Source organism: Pan paniscus, chromosome 6 (assembly GCF_029289425.2).
Source record: "Pan paniscus chromosome 6, NHGRI_mPanPan1-v2.0_pri, whole genome shotgun sequence".
Lineage (NCBI taxonomy): Eukaryota > Metazoa > Chordata > Mammalia > Primates > Hominidae > Pan > Pan paniscus.
In genome coordinates this window covers 7,197,980-7,217,377 of record NC_073255.2, presented here as the reverse complement: position 1 = coordinate 7,217,377, position 19,398 = coordinate 7,197,980, and the positions used below count along the sequence as shown (strand labels likewise).

The following is a 19,398-nucleotide window of genomic DNA, read 5'->3' as shown; positions in this document are numbered from 1 at the left end:
CTACTAAACAGACAAATATTGGTTGGGTGTGGCAATGTGCGCCTGTAATCCCACCTCTTCGGGAGGCTGAGATGGGAGGATCGCTTGAACCTGGGAGGCGGAGGTTGATGTGAGCCGAGATCGTGCCACTGCACTCCAGCCTGGGCAACAGAGAGAGAGTCCATCTCCAAAAAAAAAAAAAAAACCACCGCTAGATACCTTTATTTTCCTTTCCATCCAGTTAATTCCAGATGAAACCCGGCTCTGCACCACTCAGTGCCCCCAGGTGAAGATGGTTTGCGGCTGTTCAGCAGCCACGTCTCCTGCCCAGGGGCTGCCCTGGGCTCCCGCTAGACTGTGTCCACCTCGCGGAGCGTGTAGTCCAGGATGGTGTCCTGACCCTGAAACTTGAAGTACCCGTGGAATTTCTTCTTCTGAAGCAGGAGTGGAAACCAGTAGCTGTCGTCGGGCCACATGTCCTTGAAGGGGATCTGATCCAGCTGGAACCAGCATGGGCGCATTTCTGTACCAATGGGGGAAGAGGAGGCACTGAGGTGCAACCCAAACTTCATGCTTAAAAACATGTGTTTTTTGGCCGGGTGCGGTGGCTCACACCTGTAATCCTAGCACTTTGGGAGGCCGAGGCGGGAGGATCACGAGGTCAGGAGACAGAGACCATCCTGGCTAACACGGTGAAACCTCGTCTCTACTAAAAATACAAAAAAATTAGCCGGGCGTGGTGGCGGGCGCCTGTAGTCCCAGCTACTTGGGAGGCTGAGGCAGGAGAATGGTGTGAACCTGGGAGGCGGAGCTTGCAGTGAGCCGAGATCGCGCCACTGCACTCCAGCCTGGGCAACAGAGCGAGACTCCATCTCAAAACAACAACAGCAACAACAACAAAACCATGTTTTTTTGTAGAGATGGGGTCTCACTATGTTGCCCAGACTGGTCTTGAACTCCTGGGCTCAACGATCCTCCTGCCTCGGCCTCCCACAGTCCACAGTGCTGGGATTACAGGGGTGACCCACTGCGTCTGGCCAGCCCAAACTTACACTGACTCTCTGAGGAGTTCACTGAGTGATCATGAGGAACCTGACGATCGTTTATATTTCATCCTCATGACCGTGTTTCTCATTTTAGGGTGGGCGCAGAGCAGAGGCAGGTACGCTACTGGAGCCTCGGTGCAGAGACCACGGCTCATGGGCCCCACGCTGGCACTGTGGGGTGGAGGGGGACGCAGGCTGCCCGGTCCCTGGCACTCAGAGATGGTTTGGGCGGATGGCCTTTCTCCCAGCCAGGAGATGGGACCCGCATAGTGGGGAGGGGGAGCAGGCCCTGTGAGACTCACCGTCGCTCTCCACGGGGGTCCCCTGGACGCTGTCTGTGCAGAAGACATGCACGTCCATGAGCTCAGGCTCGCCCACGAACTCAAACACGATCTGGCCCACCTTGTGCAGGGCGTCCACTGTCAGACCGCTCTCCTCCTGCAGCTCCCTGCGGGCAGAGGTGGGCAGGGGAGGGAGGCCGTCAGGGCATGGTGCCATGCCCACACGATGGCAGGGAGGAGGAGCTGGGCATCTACACACAGCCCAGGGAGCCACCAGGGTGGATGGGAGACCCAGGAGGATGTCCCCTAGAATGCATTATCTGGTCCCGACCTGGCTGAGCTTCAGAATCTACTTGAACTTTGAAGACACTGATTTTGGTTGAGAGGCTCTGGGGAGGGGCCCGGAGATGGTGCGGAGCCACTGGTGGGAGGAACGCAGTTCTAATCCAGTGCCCTCTGTGTACCAGTGACAGCCCAGGCCCAGTGGAGTCCAGCCACTTGTCCACCGTCTCGAGACCCGCACGTGGCAGGGTTGGGACTGACCCCACTTCCTTCATTCCCGGTTACTCGCTTTTCCGCGGCTGAGCATCAGAGCCCATGCAGCAGTAGTTACGACCGCCGGGGCCCTGGGACGCTTGCTCTGGGAACCTGGGCCCTATACTCTGGGCCTGTCTGCCCAAAGAAATGTCTTTCCAGCCTGGTGCCTCTTCTCTGAGAACACAGGATGAAACCACAGGCTTCTATGATCTCTTTCCTGAAGGAGGAGCTCTGGTTTTAACTCTGGTCCCCAGGCTGACCACACGGGACACGTGGCCTGGGCCTCTTCCTGCGCCTTCTCGGGACATGCTCCCCACAGCTGTGCCTGGAGGAGGTGTAAGGGGCTGACTTCACCACGGGATGCCCAAGTGCTGCTGCGCCTGGGAACAAGCCCTTCCCTGCTTCGTGGCACACAGAGCCAGGTTTCCCCGAAGTAGTCTAATGCTGTTGCTAATTTAAAAATTACATATTTGTTGTAGACAACCAGGAAACAAAATGCCATAAACTCATCACCCAGGAATGCTACCATTTCAGTGTTTTTCCTTTGGCTCTTTCTCCTCTGTACATCCCTTAAGAAATGCAAACATTAACCCTTAATAGTTTAAAGTTAAAAAATAAAAATGCAAACAGGTTGGGTGCAGGGTGGCTCATGCCTGTAATCCCAGCATTTTTGGAGGCCAAGGTGGGAGGATCGATTGCTTGAGCTCAGGAGTTTGAGACCAGCTTGGGCAACATGGCAAAACCCTGTTTCTACAAAAAGGACAGAAATTAGCTGGGCATGGTGGCACTCGCCTGTAGTCCCAGCTCCTCAGGAGACTGAGATGGGAGGAATGCTTGAGCCCAGGAGTTGGAGGCTGCAGTGAGCTGTGATTACTCCACCGCACTCCAGCCTGGGCAACCGAGCTAGACCCTGTCTTAAAAAAAAAAAAAAAAGAAGCAAACATCATACACACTTTATACCTCGGGCTTTCCACGCAAGAAAGGAGGAGTGCATGACATTCCACACCTCAAGGAACCCAGCCGCCTTCTCAACTCCTGTTTGGTATGGAAGAATAAAACGTTCCAACTTCGGGTTATGGTGGAAACCCGTGTTGGGCACAGCGGTGCTGCCGACCTCCCGTTCTGAGCGTTTGCTTGCTGTGCTCAGTCGGGTTCTTGCTCAGTCCCTCAGCAGACACTTCCGAACACCCACTCCGTGCTGGTACCCTGGGGATGCATGGGCCGCAGCCGCTGGGCACCTCAGTCTCCTCCTCTTACCATGCCCGGCTAATTTTTCTGTGTGTGTGTTTTTCTGTAGAGACAGGGTCTTGCTATGTTGCCCAGGCTGGTCCTGAACTCCTGGGCTCAAGCGATCCTTCTGCTTTGGCCTCCCAAAGTGCTGGGATTTCAGGTGTGAGCCACCATGCCTGGTCTAAATGGTCTGATTTAAGCGATGCCTCCTCAGCTTAAACTGCAGGGACTGGAGAGGAAACGGACCTGGAATCAGCATTTATTCATACAGATGGCTAATTAAAGTTGGACTTGAGCTACAAAGTGACCGTGTGCTTCTACTTGGGTACAAATGGCTCCCAATTAGATGCAATAGGAGTGCTCAGTGGGGCCTCACCCGCCTCTTGGCGGCCGGCTGTTGCTCGTCTTAAAAAGCGTCACCTCCCAGTGGGATATTGTGACTGATTTTAGTTAATCTTCCCTAGCACATGGCAGTGTAGGAAGCATCAAGAATCCGCCGGGAGACAGAGCTGAAGCTCCATTTCCCAGGCAGGGAGCACCAGGCAGGCGAAGATGACGCTGTTCAGTTCTGCCCAAGTGTCTGCTGTGTCCATGGCACTCGGTTCCCCAGGCGGAACACGGGGAACAGGGTGAGAAATACATGAAACAAAAACACAGGGTGGTGCAGCTTCCGTGGCGTGGGGAGGTGGGAGTCGGAGGTTCCGGCGGGCCTGCTTCCCATCGCTGCTCCTGTGTCCCTGGCCTCGCTAGTCTTTGGGGATCAGGGATGCTGTCTAGAAAGGTCGGCTCACACCGTGCGCCTGAAGCCCAAATCTGCACACCCCCACAATTCAGTACTCCCTACGTGCCTGTCCCCTGCCCCACAGAGGAGGGTCTGAGTCCAGCCCTCTGGACTGGGGCTAGGCGCTCAGGCCTGCCCCCTGCAGGCGAGCGGGGAGGGGGCCTAAACCCGCTCTTGGCCTGGGAGTTAGGGCCCATCCTGGGGTCCTCCTGATAGAATAGGACTGGGTATTGCGTGGATAAAGCAGGAACCAGCCTCCCCAGAGACCGGGCTGCCGACGCTCCTCCCTGCCGCCCCCTCCTGAGCAGCAAGGGCCTGGGGTCGCCCCAGGAGCAAATCCATTCAGACTCGCAGGTACTGAAGCCCAGGGCCGTGCTGGTGGCCTGTGGCTGATGGTACATCATCCCCTGAGGGCGAGGCTGTTTGCTGCTGGGTTCCCGGGGCCCTGGGACCCCCTAAGCACCAGCCTGCCCGGCTCCAGTGTCCCCCATTCCTCATGCTTGCAGATGCTCCCCAACGAAGGATTTTTTTCTTTCTTTAAGACAGGGTCTCGGCTGGGCATGGTGGCTCATGCCTGTAATCACAGCACTTTGGGAAGCCAAGGCGGGTGGATCCCGTGAGGTCAGGTGTTCAAGACCAGCCTGGCCAACATGGTGAAACCCCCGTCTCCAGGTTACACCCGAGGATGGAAGTCACAGGCTTCCGGCTCTGTGCCTCAGTTCCCCCCCTCAAACCCTGGTCTGACAGCAAGCCACCGCTGTATTCAGGTTTGAGGGTCTGGAGTGATGGTCCCTCTGTTTGTGTAATATTTACAGAGGGTAGGAGGAAAGTTCCTTCGACCGTGACAAAGTTCAGAAGAAAATAAAGCAGGGCTGCCGAGGGTGCCTGTGCTTTGCTTGTCACCAGCAGGACGAGAAGCGGAAATCCAGCCACCCGGAGTTCCTCCATCCAGCCTCCTCAGCACCGCTGCCTGCTCCACTCACACCCCCAACTTCTCTGCATAGCTGGCGCTCCTCCAGCCCTCTGTGCTTCTGCAAATGTCTCCTTCCTCCTTCCTTCCACACTCTCCCAGCCAACGTCAGGCCCTCAGAGCATTTTCCTGGTGCCCAGTTATTCTCCCTTCCTTTCTCCTGGAGGCCCCTGGCCACCAGGTGTGGACCAGACCTCCTTCTGTAGGTCTCCTGAACCCGGCAGCCAGACGACACGAGAGCTCCACAGAGGCAGGGACTGACCTGTTCCTCCTCATGTCCCCAGGCCTCACACAGAGCAGCGCTACAGAAATCCATGAGCTGATGGGCAGTCTTAGCAGGTCAAAGACAAAGGGCTGGGCAGAGAACCCCCGGGCCACCTTTCCTGTTTCCTGTGCTGTGGTCGCTCTGCACACACTCCTGGCAGGGACACGCTGGATGCCTGACTCACACCCAGTGGTCCTCCTCCCCAGCTGCGGCCCCCAGCACAGAGCCTGTCCCACTGGCACCTGCCACAGTGACTGATCAAATGTGTCTGTGTGGCTGCGGCCCGGGGTCCCAAGCCTTGGAGGGGAAGCACACACAGGGCTCTCCAAACTGAGGGTTGGGACCCATGTACCCCGGGAAATCGGCTTAGTGGATTGCAATTGAAAAAAAAAAAGGGTCAAGCCAGTGGCCCACGCCTGCAATCTCAGCACTCTGGGAGGCCCGGGAGGGAGGATCGCTTGAGCCTGGGAGTTAATGAGACACGATCTCTACAAAGAATTAAAAAATGAACTGAGCGTGGTGGCATGTGCCTGTGGTCCCAGCTGTTCGTGAGGCTGAGGCAGGAGGATCGTTTGAGCCCAAGAGTTTGAGGCTGCAGTGAGCCAAGAGTGTGCCATGGGTGAGATCCCATCTCTGGAGAAAAAAAGAGAAATGAATCGGAAAAGTAGAGCCCCCTTTTATGTAATAAGGGCGGCTACTGCAACTTACTTTAGCTGTACCTGCACACCTGAGTGTGTATACTCTATCAGAGTACAAAACGTATTTCTTACTGCAGGTTGTGATGAAAAAATTGGAAAGCCACTAGGCTGCAGCGTCCTGGCTTTCCTCCGTGCCAGGACCCTCTTTACTCTGTAGTTCTCCTCTCCAGGCAAGCTGGCCTACCTTTCTCAGAACAAAAACACGAACGGGGGCTAACGTCTGTGCAGCGATGTTTACACAGATGATCTCATTTACCCTGTGAGGGTTGAGGGGCGTCTGGAGGACTGTGTGATCTTGGGTAAATGGCTCAACCTCTCTGGGCTTCAGTTCCTTCCTAGGTGAAGCTGGCTGTGTTGGGGATGCAGTGAGGCTTTGTGTACAGCGGGTGTGAGATGAAAGCGATCATCAGCTCCACTGAACAAACAGAGGAACCAAATGACTGACGAGCCCTTTGGGGACAGTGAGGGTGCTGGGAGGGTTCAATTCAAGCTGCTGCACAGAGGCTTCCAGATACGCCCTGCAGCCCCCAGCACCACCGCACCACAACAGCTAACACGCACTCAGCACGCGCCGCACACCACGCACTGTTCTAAGTCGAGTTCATTTCTTCATTTTATCTTCACAAGAGTCCAAAGGGCTGCGGACTGTTCTTCATTCTGAGATGAAGACACTGAGGCTCACAGCTTAACCCCCTGCTCCAGGTCACTTAGCTCTTAGTGGTGAAACCAAGGGTGTGGCCCTACAGCCCGAATCCCTGTGCCCTGGGAAAGCCGGTTCCACGGCCAGACCTGCCCCATCCTTACCTCCTGGCCCCATCCTCGATGGTCTCTCCTTCTTGCACTTTGCCCCCAAAGCCATTCCACCGGCCGGCCCCGAAGCCTCGCTTTTTCATGCCCAGGAGAACTCGCTGAGGCTGCAGGACCAGCACCAGGGTATAGAGCCTGGAGGCGCCCATGGTCCCTGGGTTCTGAAAGGAAGGTGAGAGGGCAGAGTCAGCCATGACGTGTGTGGAGGAAGCATGTGCCAGGGGCCAGGAGGAAGGGGACATGCTCTGGGAGGCAGTGGGGGGCGGGGGGTATGCTGTAACTCCCCAGCCCTGCCACGTGTGGCTTCCCTTGTGGCAGGTGGAAAACTGCCATTGAACCAGTGATTTTCTGGGGTAGAAACAGAACCCAGTGGTCAGCAGGGCTGATCAAGCAGAGCAGAGGCCGGCGCTACCTTCCTTCTCCACAAGTCAGTACTCAGGTGCAGAGGACAACATCACCTTTCCAGAGCGCGCTCTTGCTCCTGCGTCTACACCCAGGAACCCCCTGCTCATAGGCACACAGTGAGGAACAACAGTCCCCGTGCCTGATTGGCACCAAAATAACCACGCAGTTTATCCTGTGGTCCTCAGGTCAGGCCTTTGGATTAACAGGAACTTCTTTCAGTCTAGTGGGACCTGGCCTCTCTGTAGCAGGCTTCCAGATTCCCAGGAAATGTGTGGCTGTAGACACAGGTCCACCCAGCCAGGCCTGGCTAGTCCTCCCTCCTGTGATAGGAGTTTATACCCCACCCACTCTGCTCCTGCTGTGGCTACTGTGGGACCTGGCACCCAGGGGGGCCACTGGAAGTCACAAGGGTCCTTCCTGCTCCCATAGGTGTGCAGGTCCAGGTCCAGAGGACTCTGAGGGCGATGCCTCCGCCAGGTCCCTGCTGAAAAAAGGACCCTGGAGAAATGCTGGAGGGCCAGGACCAACTTTCCTTTATTTATTTTGAGACAAGATCCTGCTCTGTTGCCCAGGCTGGAGGAGAGTGGCGTGATCGCGGTTCACTGTAACCTCGGCCTCCCTGGCTGAAGCCATCCTCCTGCCTCAGCATCCCACATAGCTGGGACCACAGGCATGAGCCACCACACCCAGCTAATTTCTGTATTTTTAGTAGAGATGGGGTTTTGTCATGTTGCCCAGGCTGGTCACGAACTCCTGAGCTCAAGCAATCCACCCACCTCAGCCTCCCAAAGTGCTGAGATTACAGGCGTGAGCCACTGCGTCCAGCCAGGACCAACTTTTCTGGGGTCCACACCTGGACAAGACACAGGGTTCAGGACCAGTGATCCTTCTTGGAAGTTGTGGTGTCTGAGAAAAGGGACCAGATGATAAGGAAGGGGGCAGGGAAGTGCTGGGTAGAGGAGGGTGTGGTCTCTGGCTAGGGCTCCACCCCCAGGCCTGTGCCCAGGGACCTGGGTGAGGACAAGCATTTCTGTTTTTTTGCCCAAGTGTTGCATTTCCCGAGCCCGCCACGTCCCCGTCCTGTGCCTATAAAAAACCCCCAGTGGTTTTTTATAGTGGGCAGAGACACAAGCCGCTGGACGTCAAGAGGACGTGGAAAGCACACCAACAGGCACCAGCAGGCCATCAACTGGCGGAACCATGAGTTTGGCAGGGGCGGTCAGAGGAGAGCCCAGGCTGCTCAGCAGCCCGACTCCAGGGGAAAATCACCTTCCCACTCCAACTGCCTTCTGGCTCCCCCATCTGCTGAGGGCTAATTCCACTCATAAAACCTTGCACTCACTCTCCAAGCCGCCGTGTGATCTGATTGCTCCAGTACATCAAGGCAAGAAACCTGGGGATACAGAAAGCCCTCTGTCCTTGCGATAAGGCAGGGAGTCTAACAGCTGACTAACACAAGCCACCTACAAGGCTAAACTGAAAGAGCACCCTCTAACACATGCCTACTGGGGCTTCAGGAGCTGCAAACATTCACCCCTAGACACTGCCGTGGGGTGGAAGCCCCTCAGCCTGCCTGTCTGTATGTTCCCCTAGAGGCTTGAGAAGCGGGGCACTGAAGAAGTGAGCCACATCCCCATCGCACGCCCTTCCAGGAGGACGAGGGAACCTTTCCCATTTCACTGAGACTGGGTCCTGGTGGCGGAGGCAGGTCAGACAGGGTAAATGGGTTTGTGGCTGAGTTTCACACGAGGCCCGTGTACTTTGTCCCGACACTGATCTGTTTCTGCCAGAAGCCACGGTTTCCAAAGTAAATTTTTGTGATTTACTCCTGGTCTCCCCCAAGCCTCCGCCCCGCTCTCCCGGTCTCCCCGAAGCCCCCAGCCCCGCTCTCCTGGTCTCCCCCAAGCCCCCGGCCCCGCTCTCCTTGTCTCTCTCCCAAACCCCCGGTCCCGCTCTCCTCGTCTCCCTCGAGCCCCCGACCCTGCTCTTCTGGTCTCCCTCGAGCTCCCGGCCCCGCTCTCCCCCAAGCCCATGGCTCAGCTCCCCTAGTCTCCTGCCGCCCGCTGGCCCGGCTCCCCTCCCTGGTCACCATGACTCTTGGAATCCCCGCGCGCGCTTTTCGTACCTGCACCGCCGCTTCCGGGGGCGTGGCCTCTGACCGGAAGTGAGACCAGGCACTTCCGGCGGCGCGCTGCAGGCGCGGGGAACACCCATGGCGGGGTGAGCTGGGCGCTGCTGCTGTGCGTGCAGACAGCGGGAGTGGTTGGGGGTCCGCCCGGTCGCCTTCCTTGTTCCTGGCCTCGGGGCTGGGTGCCGAGCGCTGGGCACCGTCGCCGCACTCAGCGAGCGCTACAGGGGCGAGGCCAGGATTCCGGGTCGCAGTTCCCCGGGAGGAGGGCGCCCTCAGGTCTCCAGGGGCAGGGCCGGCGGGGCCGTGGGGAGGCCGGGGCCGGCGGCGGAGTCCAGGTGGGGGTGGGCAGCGCCGGGGCCCAGATCCAAGGCGCCGGGGGCGAGCCCGGGGCGGGATTTCGCTTCTGGGCCGAGTAGCTCCATTGCCCGCGCTTCCTGGGCTGTCGAGTGGGCCCTGGCCCCCAGGACCGGCCTGTGCCATTTTCCCGGGAGACCCCTTAAGCGAGGGGAAGACAGCGACTCACGGTCAGCAGTCAGTGCCTCCTGGCTTGTCAGCACGCTTTGGTGTTGCAGAAGCTAGAAGCTTTGGCCTTGGAGCCATGAGGGTGGTAACTTTTATTTATTTATTTAAATCAGAAAGATGGACATAGAGACCGGGCTTGGTGGCCCACACCTGTCATCCCAGCACTTTGGAAGTCTGAGGCAGGAGGATCGTTTGAGCCTAGGAGTTCGAGACCAGCCTAGGCAATGTAGTGAGATGCCATCTCTAAAAAAGATTTTTAAGAATTAAAAAAATAAAAAAATTAGCCCAGGCATGGTGGTGCACACCTGTAGTCCCAGCTACTCAGGAGGCTGAGGTGGGAGGTTCACTTGAGACCCAGAGGTTATGGCAGCAATCAGCTGTGATTGTGCCACTGCACTCCAGCCTGGATGATAGCAAAACAAAAATGGCCGGGTGAGGTGGTTCACGCCTGTAATCCCAGCACTTTGGGAGGCCAAGGTGGGCTGATCGCCAGAGGTCAGGAGTTCGAGACCAGCTCGGCCAACATGGTGAAATCCCATCTCTACTGAAAATAGAAAAATTAGCTGGAAGTGGTGGCACACACCTGTAGTCTCAGCTACTCAGGATGCTGAGGTGGGAGGTTCACTTGAGCCCCAGAGGCTGTGGCTGCAGTCAGCTGTGATCGTGCCACTGCACTCCAGCCTGGGTAATAGTAAAATCCTGTCTCTAAAAAAACAAAAAGAAGAAAGAAAAATGCCTGGGTGCAGTGGCTTACACCTGTAATCCCAGCACTTTGGGAGGCCAAGGCGGGCGGATCACCGGAGGTCAGGAGTTTGAGACCAGCCTGGCCAACATGGTGGAACCCATCTATACTGAAAATACAAAAATTAGCCGGACATGGTAGCAGGTGTGCCTGTAATCCCAGCTACTTGGGAGGCTGGGGCAGGAGAATTGCTTGAACCCGGGAGTCGGAGGTTGCAGTGAGCTGTCACTGCACTCCAGCCTGGGCGCCAGAGTGAGACTCCGTCTTAAAAAAAGAAAAAGAGGACATAGAACTTAATTGGTGAGGTTGTTGTCAGAGTTAAACAAGGGGAGGTGTGTATAGCTTCCACCTGCTTAGCTATTGTGGGCTGTGAATAAATTCTTACATTTATTGTAACAATTGTCTAGAGAATCTTGGAAATTGTCCTTCAACGACTGACACAGGTTTAGTTCAATTTTATTTAAGACATGTAGGTGAGAGGATTGTTTGAGCCCAGGAGTTCGAATCTGCGTTGAACCGTGACCTCACCACTGCACTCCAGCCTGGGCTATAGAGCGAGACCCTGTCTCGAAAAAAAGAAAAGAAAAAAAGAAATGTGACAGGCCAGACCCTCTGTACTAGCTGTCAAAGCCCTGGAACTAGGTCACTAAGGCAAGGATCTGTCCTTATGAGGTTTTCTTGCAGCCTGTCAGAGCCCAATGAACATTTTTGCCAGATGAGAAAATAATATTACTTTAATTAATTAATTTATGTATTTAGTTATTGTTTGAGACGGAGTCTCGCTCTGTCGCCCAGGCTGGAGTGCAGTGGCGCAATCTCGGCTCATTGCAACCTCTGCCTCCTGGGTTCAGGCGATTCTCCTGCTTCAGCCTCCCGAGTAGCTGGGTTTATAGGCATGTGCCACCACGCCAGGCTAATTTTTGCATTTTAGTAGAGACGGGGTTTCATCATGTTGGCCACGGTTGTCCAGGCTGGTCTCGAAATCCTGACCTCAGGGGATCCACCTGTCTTGGCCTCCAAAAGTGCTGGAATTACAGGTGTCTCCGAATACCCCCATATTCTGAGGTACCAAGGGTTAGGACATCAACACATGAATTTTGCGGGGACACAGTTTGGCCTGTGATGCCTGCTTTCCATCTGTGTAGCCTTATCAGTTCACCTCCCCTCCTGGGCCTTGGTGCCCCATCTCTAGAAATGAATGAGTTGATCCGAGGGCCCTCCCAGCTCATGACCTGCCGTTCTGTGTGATGCCAACCTGCCTGCTCCTCTTCTCTCCCACCAGGTACTTGAAGCTGGTGTGTGCTTCCTTTCAGCGTCAAGGGTTCCACACTGTTGGGAGTCGCTGCAAGAATCGGACAGGCGCTGAGCACCTGTGGCTGACCCGGCATCTCAGGGACCCATTTGTGAAGGCTGCGAAGGTGGAGAGTTACCGGTGTCGAAGTGCCTTCAAGCTCCTGGAGGTGAACGAGAGGCACCAGATTCTGCGGCCCGGCCTTCGGGTGTTAGACTGTGGAGCAGCTCCTGGGGCCTGGAGTCAGGTGGCGGTGCAGAAGGTCAACGCCGCAGGCACAGGTGGGCCTCTGCACTGCTGTTGGCACCTTCTGGCTCCCCTGAGGCTGAGTGGGCATGGGCAAGCTGCCTCTGCCAGTGGATGCGGGATGGTGGAGCCCTTTTTTGAAGGCGTGTGCTTCCGAGTGGGTGGTTTAGCAATGGTGATGATAAAAATAGGATGCTGCCATTTTCAAAATGAAAGACAAGGTAGAAAGGTGCAGTGAACACGGAAATCACCTCGCATGAGACCACCTGCAGGTACCAGCACCAGCATGGTGGTGTGCATCCTTCCAGGCTTGTGCATGCATAGATCCCTCACATTTTCAAAAGCGATGTTGTGCCATACTTTTCTTGCTAATTTGCAGCCTTATTGGAGCTATTTTTGCTTAATAATACATACATATATGTATTTTATATATATATATAATTATTATTATTATTATTTTTGTTCTTCCCCCCACTCCAGATGGAGTCTCACTCTTGCCCAGGCTGCAGTGCAATGGTGTGATCTCGGGTCACTGCAACCTCTGCCTACCTGGTTCAAGCGATTCTCCTGCCTCAGCCTCCAGAGTAGCTGGGATTACAGGCGCCCGCCACCGCACCCAGCTAATTTTTTCTTTTTGTTTTTTTAAGTAGAGACAGGGTTTCACTATGTTGGCTAGGCTGATCTCGAACTCTTGACCTCAGGTGATCTGCCCACCTCGGCCTCCCAAAGTGCTGGGATTACAGATGTGAGCCATGGTGCCCGGCTACTCTTAATGATGTATTGACATCTTTCCCCAACAGCACAGCTAAATTTCCAAGTCGCATAAGCCCTGGGGCTTTCCTGGTGGCCCCACTGGGGCTGCTCCTTCCGGAACCTAGAAGAGGCTTCATGGCCAGGGCTATGGATTCTTTGCTCTGGATGAAGCTGAGACGCAGTTTTCATCTGTTTTGTATCTTAGGGTTTTGAGTAAGATTTTCTGTATAAAAAGGTTCTCCTGAATAATGAGATCAGCCAACCGCCCATGCAACTGAAGACACTGTCGTCATTGGGAAAGTTTCATCCTATTCCATGTAGTGCTTGCACCGTAGGTTCTTTAACCAGCTCCCTCACTGTGGCATCAAGGTTGCTTTTGGCTTTTGGCTGGGATGCGTGTGCTGTGGTGAATATCCTTGCCATTTATGTTTCCTGCTGTAAAGCCAGGGTAGCTGCATGCACTGGCATTTGAACAGGGTGAGACAGTCCACCCAGAGCTCTCCCAAGTCTCTCCCAAATACCTTAGAGTAGGGACACTGGTCCCCATTTATTGGTGAGAAAACAGGCTCAGGGTTTCATGACTTGTTGAAAGTGCAGAAATGGAATGCTGGCCCCCTGGATCTGCACATCCGCCTCACTGCTGGTTTGCGGTAGGTTTGCCATGAACTCTTGGTGTCTACCTGCATCCCCTCGGGTGGCCCCTGCCCATACTTAGGCGGGGATATGCCTCTTCGGGCTTTTCAACAGCATTTTTTTTTTGTTGTTGTTTTGTTTATAGAGTCTCACTCTGTTGCCCAGGCTGGAGTGCAATGGCGCCATCTCGGCTCACTGTAGTCTTTGCCTCCTGTGTTTAAGTGATTTCCGGCTAATTTTTGTATGTTTAGTAGAGATGAGGTTTTGCCATGTTGGCCAGGCTGGTCTCGAACTCCAGGCCTCAGGTGATCTGCCCGCCTCTGCCTCCCAGCATCCTCGAGGTGCTTCCTGGTGCTTCCATCGTGGTCAGCCTGAAAGCCTTTTTATTGTTTTTCAGCTCAACATTTATTGACTAAATAAGTGAATTTGTGTTGGAAATGTCAGTTCCTTTTCTCATTGCTGAGCTTATCACCGTGGAGTCCTCCTAGTAACTGATTTCAGTGGTTTCTGTTCCCCTAAGTGCTCTTGAGATGAAGCAGGAGAGTGGCCCAGCGTGCCTTGTAGGAGGAAGTGACAGAAGGAGAGAGCGTGAGCGTGATCTGCCTGGGCTTGTCCTCCCGGAAGTCACAAGCATGCAGCCAAAGCTGTTTGCCTTCGGTGGAAATTTCCGAAGGTTGTAACATACTGGATATTATAGGAGTGAAAGCTCAGGAGCATAAAGTGAGGCGTGAGGCCAGGCGCAGTGGCTCACACCTGTAATCCCAGTACTTTGGGAGGCCAAGGGGAGGATCACCTGAGGTCAGGAGTTCGAGACCAGCCTGGGCAATATGGTGAAACCCCCGTCTCTACAAAAAATTAGCCAGGTGTGGTGGCATGTTCTGTGGTCCCAGCTCCTTGGGAAGCTGAGGTGGGAGGGGTTGCTCGAGCCTGGGGAAGTCAAGGCTGCAGTGGGCTGAGGCCGTGCAACGGAGTGAGGCCTTGTCACACACACACACACACACACACACACACACACAAAGACACACAAAGATCACTTGCTGATATTTGAGTAACACCAGTTATAAAACTAAAAAGATGCCTTTGTGTCACCTTACCTAAAACAAGACTTGTTGCCTATAACTGATCTCAGCATCTGCCTCCCCGTCTTCTCACTCTGTACCTATATTCAAAGCCCCCTCTTCACAAGCCCAACGCCCCCATCTCCCCAACAGTCCCCTCCACTGAGGAGGGCCGTAGTTCTGTTGAGAAATTGTCAGAGTTGATAAGCTAAGGGTACAGTCACAGATTTTCTTGTTCAGTCTGCTTAACAGAAAGGCTGTTCCAACGGTAGGGGGAGAGGAAGGGACCGTGTTTCATTCCTAGTGTAAACATTGGAAGTCCAGGTATTTTGAAGATTACCTCATTTTTCAAAGGCGAAACCCCTCAGTCTTCACCCCAGGAAAATGGGACGCCTCACGCCTCATTTTAGCTGGGTCTCCTGAGTAGCTGAGACTACAGCTAATTTTTATATTTTTTTGTAGAGACAGGATCTTGCTATGTTGCCCAGGCTGGACTAGAACTCCTGGGCTCAAGTAATCCTCTTGCTTCAGCCTCCCAAAGTGCTGGGATTTTAGGTGTAAGCCACCACACCTAGCCGATATCAGTTTTTGTACGTTATTTTATATCTGTTCATTTTCCTCATCTCTTGACTTGTTTCCAGTAGTTTCTACATTGAAAGCAATTGGATTAAGCTGGAGAATGGATTTCTTGATTTAATCCAGAGGCACTTTATGTACTAGTTTATTATTTTCTTTTTCTTTTGAGATCGAGTCTCGCTCTGTCGCCAAGGCTGGAGTGCAGTGGTGTGATCTTGGCTCACTGCAACCTCCGCTTCCCGGGTTCAAGCGATTCTCCTATCTTAGCCTCCCGAGTAGCTGGGATTACAGGCACGTGCCACCACGCCTGCCTAATTTTTGTATTTTTAGTAGAGATGGGGTTTCCCCATGTTGGCCAGGCTGGTCTCGAACTCCTGACCTCAGGTGATCCACCCGTGTCAGCCTCCCAAAGTGCTGGGATTATAGGTGTGAGCCACTGGGACTGGCCTATTTTCTATTTTAGTTTATCAAAAAGAGCACTCAGAGATAAGAACCCTTTCACAGAGAGTGAGCCTTGGGTAGTGAAATGATACCAGATTTGGAATCAGAAGTCCTGATGCCTGGCACAGGTCTGCCCATGGCTGAGGATGACTCTAGGACAGTCACTTCCTGTCTGGGCCTCAGCTTCTCAGATGTTAAGGCCCGCCATCTCCACCATGTGTCTTTATAGGATGTATAGATAGAGAAGGCCTGTGTTTACCTATTTGCACATTAGCTCTTTGCCTTGGTCTTGACATTTTATTTTTATTTCATCACTTTGTTGCATGTACTGTATTTTTGTAAAAAGATTCAGGGTGTAAATAAATAACATTCACCACTTCTTCCATAGATCCCAGCTCTCCTGTTGGCTTCGTGCTTGGGGTAGACCTTCTTCACATATTCCCCCTGGAAGGAGCAACTTTTCTGTGCCCTGCTGATGTGACTGACCCGAGAACCTCACAGAGAATCCTCGAGGTGCTTCCTGGCGGGAGAGCAGATGTGATTCTGAGCGACATGGCGCCCAATGCCACAGGGTTCCGGGACCTCGATCATGACAGGCTCATCAGCCTGTGCCTGACCCTTCTCAGCGTGACCCCAGACATCCTGCAACCTGGGGGGACATTCCTTTGTAAAACCTGGGCTGGAAGTCAAAGCCGTCGGTTACAGAGGAGACTGACAGAGGAATTCCAGAATGTAAGGATCATCAAACCTGAAGCCAGCAGGAAAGAGTCATCAGAAGTGTACTTCTTGGCCACACAGTACCACGGAAGGAAGGGCGCTGTGAAGCAGTGAGGATTTCTTGTGCCATTTTCATAATGGTCATTAGCTCCTTTTAAGCTAGAAACGTAGCCTGAGCTCCTTCCTGAAGAGTTCCTGGGAGATTTGAGCTGATTTTGGAGATGGAGCAGGACAAGTGGGGAGTCTCTCTCTCTCTTTCTCTCTCTCTCTTTTTAACCAAAAAGAGATGACAAAACTAAGTTCAGGGGCCATGGAAAATGAAAAAGTCCGCTATATTGTGATTTGGGAAGAGAAAGTTATCAAGGGAAAGAGGTGAGGATGGAAGGATGGAGAAAAACAGACTGTGGGAAGGATCAGAAGGAATCCGCCGAGGCAGGGATGGGTGTGCCCATGTGTGCCTTGACGGGACTTCATCTTATAGACTGTTAAACTGTCACACAGAAACAGGCTTTCCACCCCTGCTCTGAGAGCACCACGCACAGATTTCCAGTTCTTAGTGTGGCTGTTTAAAGTAGAAAATCTGGGGGCTGGCTGAGGCCACTCATGCCTGTAATCCCAGGGCTTTAGAAGGCTGAGGCTGGGGGATTGCTTGAAGTCAGGAGTTCAAGACCAACCTGGGCAACATAGCAACACCCCCCATGTCTACAAAAATGAAAAACCAAAAAGCAAACCAAAAGAAAAATCTGAAATTTCCATCTGGGGATTAACTTCTGTCTTTCTGGTGAACAATATAGCAATTCACGCATTCTTCAAGCAGCAGAAGTTCCTGGAACAATTAGGGAAGACGTATGGTCTGAATTTATCCATGCAGTGGGTCTGCTTTGGTTTTTGCTGGAAATTTATATAGTGTCTGGGCTCCCAAGAACATAAAGGTAATTGCCAAAGCAAGCAGTGATGTGGTGTGTTTATTTTCTTTTACTCATCTAGGAACTTGACGCAGCTTTATATTTAATAAAATAATAGAGATTGCATTATTTTAAGGTACTTTCATGCTTTGAAGTTTTGTTTTTTTTAAACTGGCTTCCTCAAAGCCATTTCCTGGAGGTGTACTCATCCCTCAAGAAGAGTTTGTTGACTGTAACTATGATTAAATTCCAAGGACCAGTGGGGGAAGTCTGGAAACCCAGGAATCTCCATCAGGGATCTGGGGCCCTGTCCAGCTCCCCGAAGGAACTGCGGGTCAGATGTTTTGATTTTTTTTTTCTTTGAAATGGAATCTCACTCTGTCACCCAGGCTGGAGTGCAGTGAAGTGATCTTGGCTCACTGTAAGCTCCACCTCCCGGGTTCACGCCATTCGGCCTCAGCCTCCCGAGTAGCTGGGACTACAGGCGCCCATCACCACGCCCGGCTATTTTTTTTTTTTTTTTTGTATTTTCAGTAGAGACGGGGTTTCACCGTGTTAGCCAGGATGGTCTCGATCTCCTGACCTCGTGATCCGCCTGCCTCGGCCTCCCAAAGTGCTGGGATTACAGGCGTGAGCCACCGCGCCCGGCCGCCAGATGTTTTGACTTTTCATTTTATTTCTGGTTGCAGTCAGGTTGTTAAGTCCAGGGACTCTTGCCCTACTCCACCTCGTTCTCTTATTCCATTTCATTCCCGGGGCACACAACTTGGAAGTCTTTCTCTGAAAGAAGGAAAATTCATTGCAGACCCTTAGGAACAGCATCTTCTTAGAGGGAAGCCAGGGGCTGGGCAGAGACGGGAGGAGGAGAGGAAGAGAATATGGAAGCGAGTAAGGCACACTCTTCTCAGGAAGGCTCCAATTTGAAGGATAGACAAAGGTTACCATAATAATGGTGGGGCCTGACCTCACCCCATTGGATGCTGTGCCCTGGCTTGCAGAGCACTGGGAAGGTAGCCTAGTAGCATAAATTGCATTTCTAGTGGGCCCAGAAAAAAGCAAAATAACGGATTGATTCAAGCTGATACTGAGTAGCAAAATTTTGGGAAGAGTCAACGGTGCAAGTTTGTCCGAGGAGGCTGCCGTGGGCGCGGCTATTCCACACATTACGGCGCGAGGCGAAAGCCTTAGTGGAAGCGCGTCCTGCGCAAGGCCGGGGGGCCCCCGACTGCGCCTTGGCTCAGCCTTCGGTTCCGAGTCCTATCCGTGCGGAGTCTCCCGGGGGTGGCGGCTCCGGGTGCGGACGCGGAGTCCCCAGGATCAGCCGGTGCGCAGACTCGGTTCTTTACGGCCCGATTGCCACGCAGGTCTCGCGAGAGCGCAGGCGCAAGTGTCGCGATAAATGGGCGCGGGCGGAGCGGAGGGAGATCCGAGCGGCGGCGGCAAGCTGGCTGCGGGCGGCTGAGGTAAGCGGCCCGGCTCGCGCGGGCGGCGGGGTCCCGGGGTCCCGGGGGTCCCGAGAGTGGCAAGGGAGGGGCCGAGGGCCCGGACCGGGTGTGCTCGCCAGGGTGGGGCACAACGACCCAGACCCCGTGCCTCAGGACCCCGCGCCCGCCCCGTCTCCCATGGGCGCGCTCTCCTCTCTGTGCTCTCCCCTCCTCTCCCCACTCCCCTGTCCCCACTCCCCACTTTGGGCTGTGCTGGGGACAGCGGGCCCCTCGCCTGGGTCTCCGCAGCCGTCCCTTGTGCCAGGGCGGGCGGCCGAGGGGCGCGTGCTCGTGGTCCCAGCCCCGGGGTCCCGGTGCCTACCGTGTGGGTCCCCGGGCTAGGGTGCCGGCGCGCCGAGGATGGGGCCTGAGCTGGCGCCTGGTGGAGAAGTCGGGGCTGCAGGGGCTCTTGGCATCCTGGTGGCTCGCGCCGGTCCGCTCTCAGGAAGGGGGCGTGTGGGCCCGGTTTCCCCTCGGGGGTGGCAAGGGCCACCCTGATCTCGTCTAGGCAATGGAGGAATTGGGCTGTGGAGCCTCCTTCCAGGCGGTCCTGCCTCTGCGGGGCTGGCAGCCTGGGGAGCTCAGGCCTCTGCTTGCACCAGGCCAAGGTTCTTGTTAAATGGAAACTCAGAAACTGTGCAGCTGCAGAAGTTCTACCTTTGGCTTTTAAACGCGCTTGGCTGTTCCCTAGTTGTGGCTGGTGGGCCGGCCTGCCATGAGCCCATAGTAAGCGCCGGTGTTAGGGGTGCAAAGTTCTTTACTGCGGCTTGTCTTCAGCCTTCCAAAGCCAGACAGACCCAAGTTCCAATCTCGGTTCTGTAACTTTTTGAAGCTTCGGTTTCATCATCTCTAGAATCTGTGTAAAAAGACCTAATTCACCACCCTGTTAAGACTGAGCTT

At 54.2% G+C, this 19,398-nt stretch overlaps 3 protein-coding genes across 17 annotated transcripts in view; 2 read left to right on the top strand and 1 right to left on the bottom strand.

Annotated features, from left to right (window-relative positions):
* Positions 1-185: 185 nt before the first annotated feature.
* Positions 186-9,396, bottom strand: NUDT1 (nudix hydrolase 1). 4 transcript variants are annotated; one of them, XM_024929629.4, is made up of 5 exons: positions 9,089-9,155; positions 8,342-8,392; positions 6,592-6,755; positions 1,328-1,473; positions 186-502 (listed from the first exon to the last, which is right to left on the bottom strand). In XM_024929629.4, the coding sequence occupies exons 1-5, from the start codon at positions 9,089-9,091 to the stop codon at positions 330-332; spliced, it is 537 nt and encodes a 178-aa protein (XP_024785397.2). In that variant the 5' UTR covers positions 9,092-9,155; the 3' UTR covers positions 186-329. The 4 variants fall into 4 exon arrangements, with proteins under 4 accessions (XP_024785397.2, XP_034819421.1, XP_034819422.1 ...); XM_034963530.3 differs by having other exon boundaries at positions 9,125-9,155; XM_034963531.3 differs by lacking the exon at positions 8,342-8,392 and having other exon boundaries at positions 9,125-9,396.
* On the top strand, positions 9,162-17,153 carry MRM2 (mitochondrial rRNA methyltransferase 2). Its single transcript, XM_003819740.4, has 3 exons — positions 9,162-9,219; positions 11,677-11,966; positions 15,781-17,153. The coding sequence occupies exons 1-3, from the start codon at positions 9,212-9,214 to the stop codon at positions 16,221-16,223; spliced, it is 741 nt and encodes a 246-aa protein (XP_003819788.1). The 5' UTR covers positions 9,162-9,211; the 3' UTR covers positions 16,224-17,153.
* Positions 17,154-18,231: 1,078 nt separating this feature from the next.
* MAD1L1 (mitotic arrest deficient 1 like 1) overlaps positions 18,232-19,398 on the top strand; it is a 425,682-nt gene continuing 424,515 nt past the window's right edge. For 4 of the 12 annotated variants that reach the window (XM_063605596.1, XM_055115667.2, XM_034963509.3 and 1 more), the window contains exon 1: positions 18,357-18,477. The gene's annotated coding sequence lies outside the window, so the exon portion shown is untranslated. Of the gene's footprint in view, positions 18,478-19,398 lie in introns of all 12 variants that reach the window. The other 8 variants (XM_063605594.1, XM_055115666.2, XM_063605595.1 and 5 more) reach the window with 6 other exon arrangements.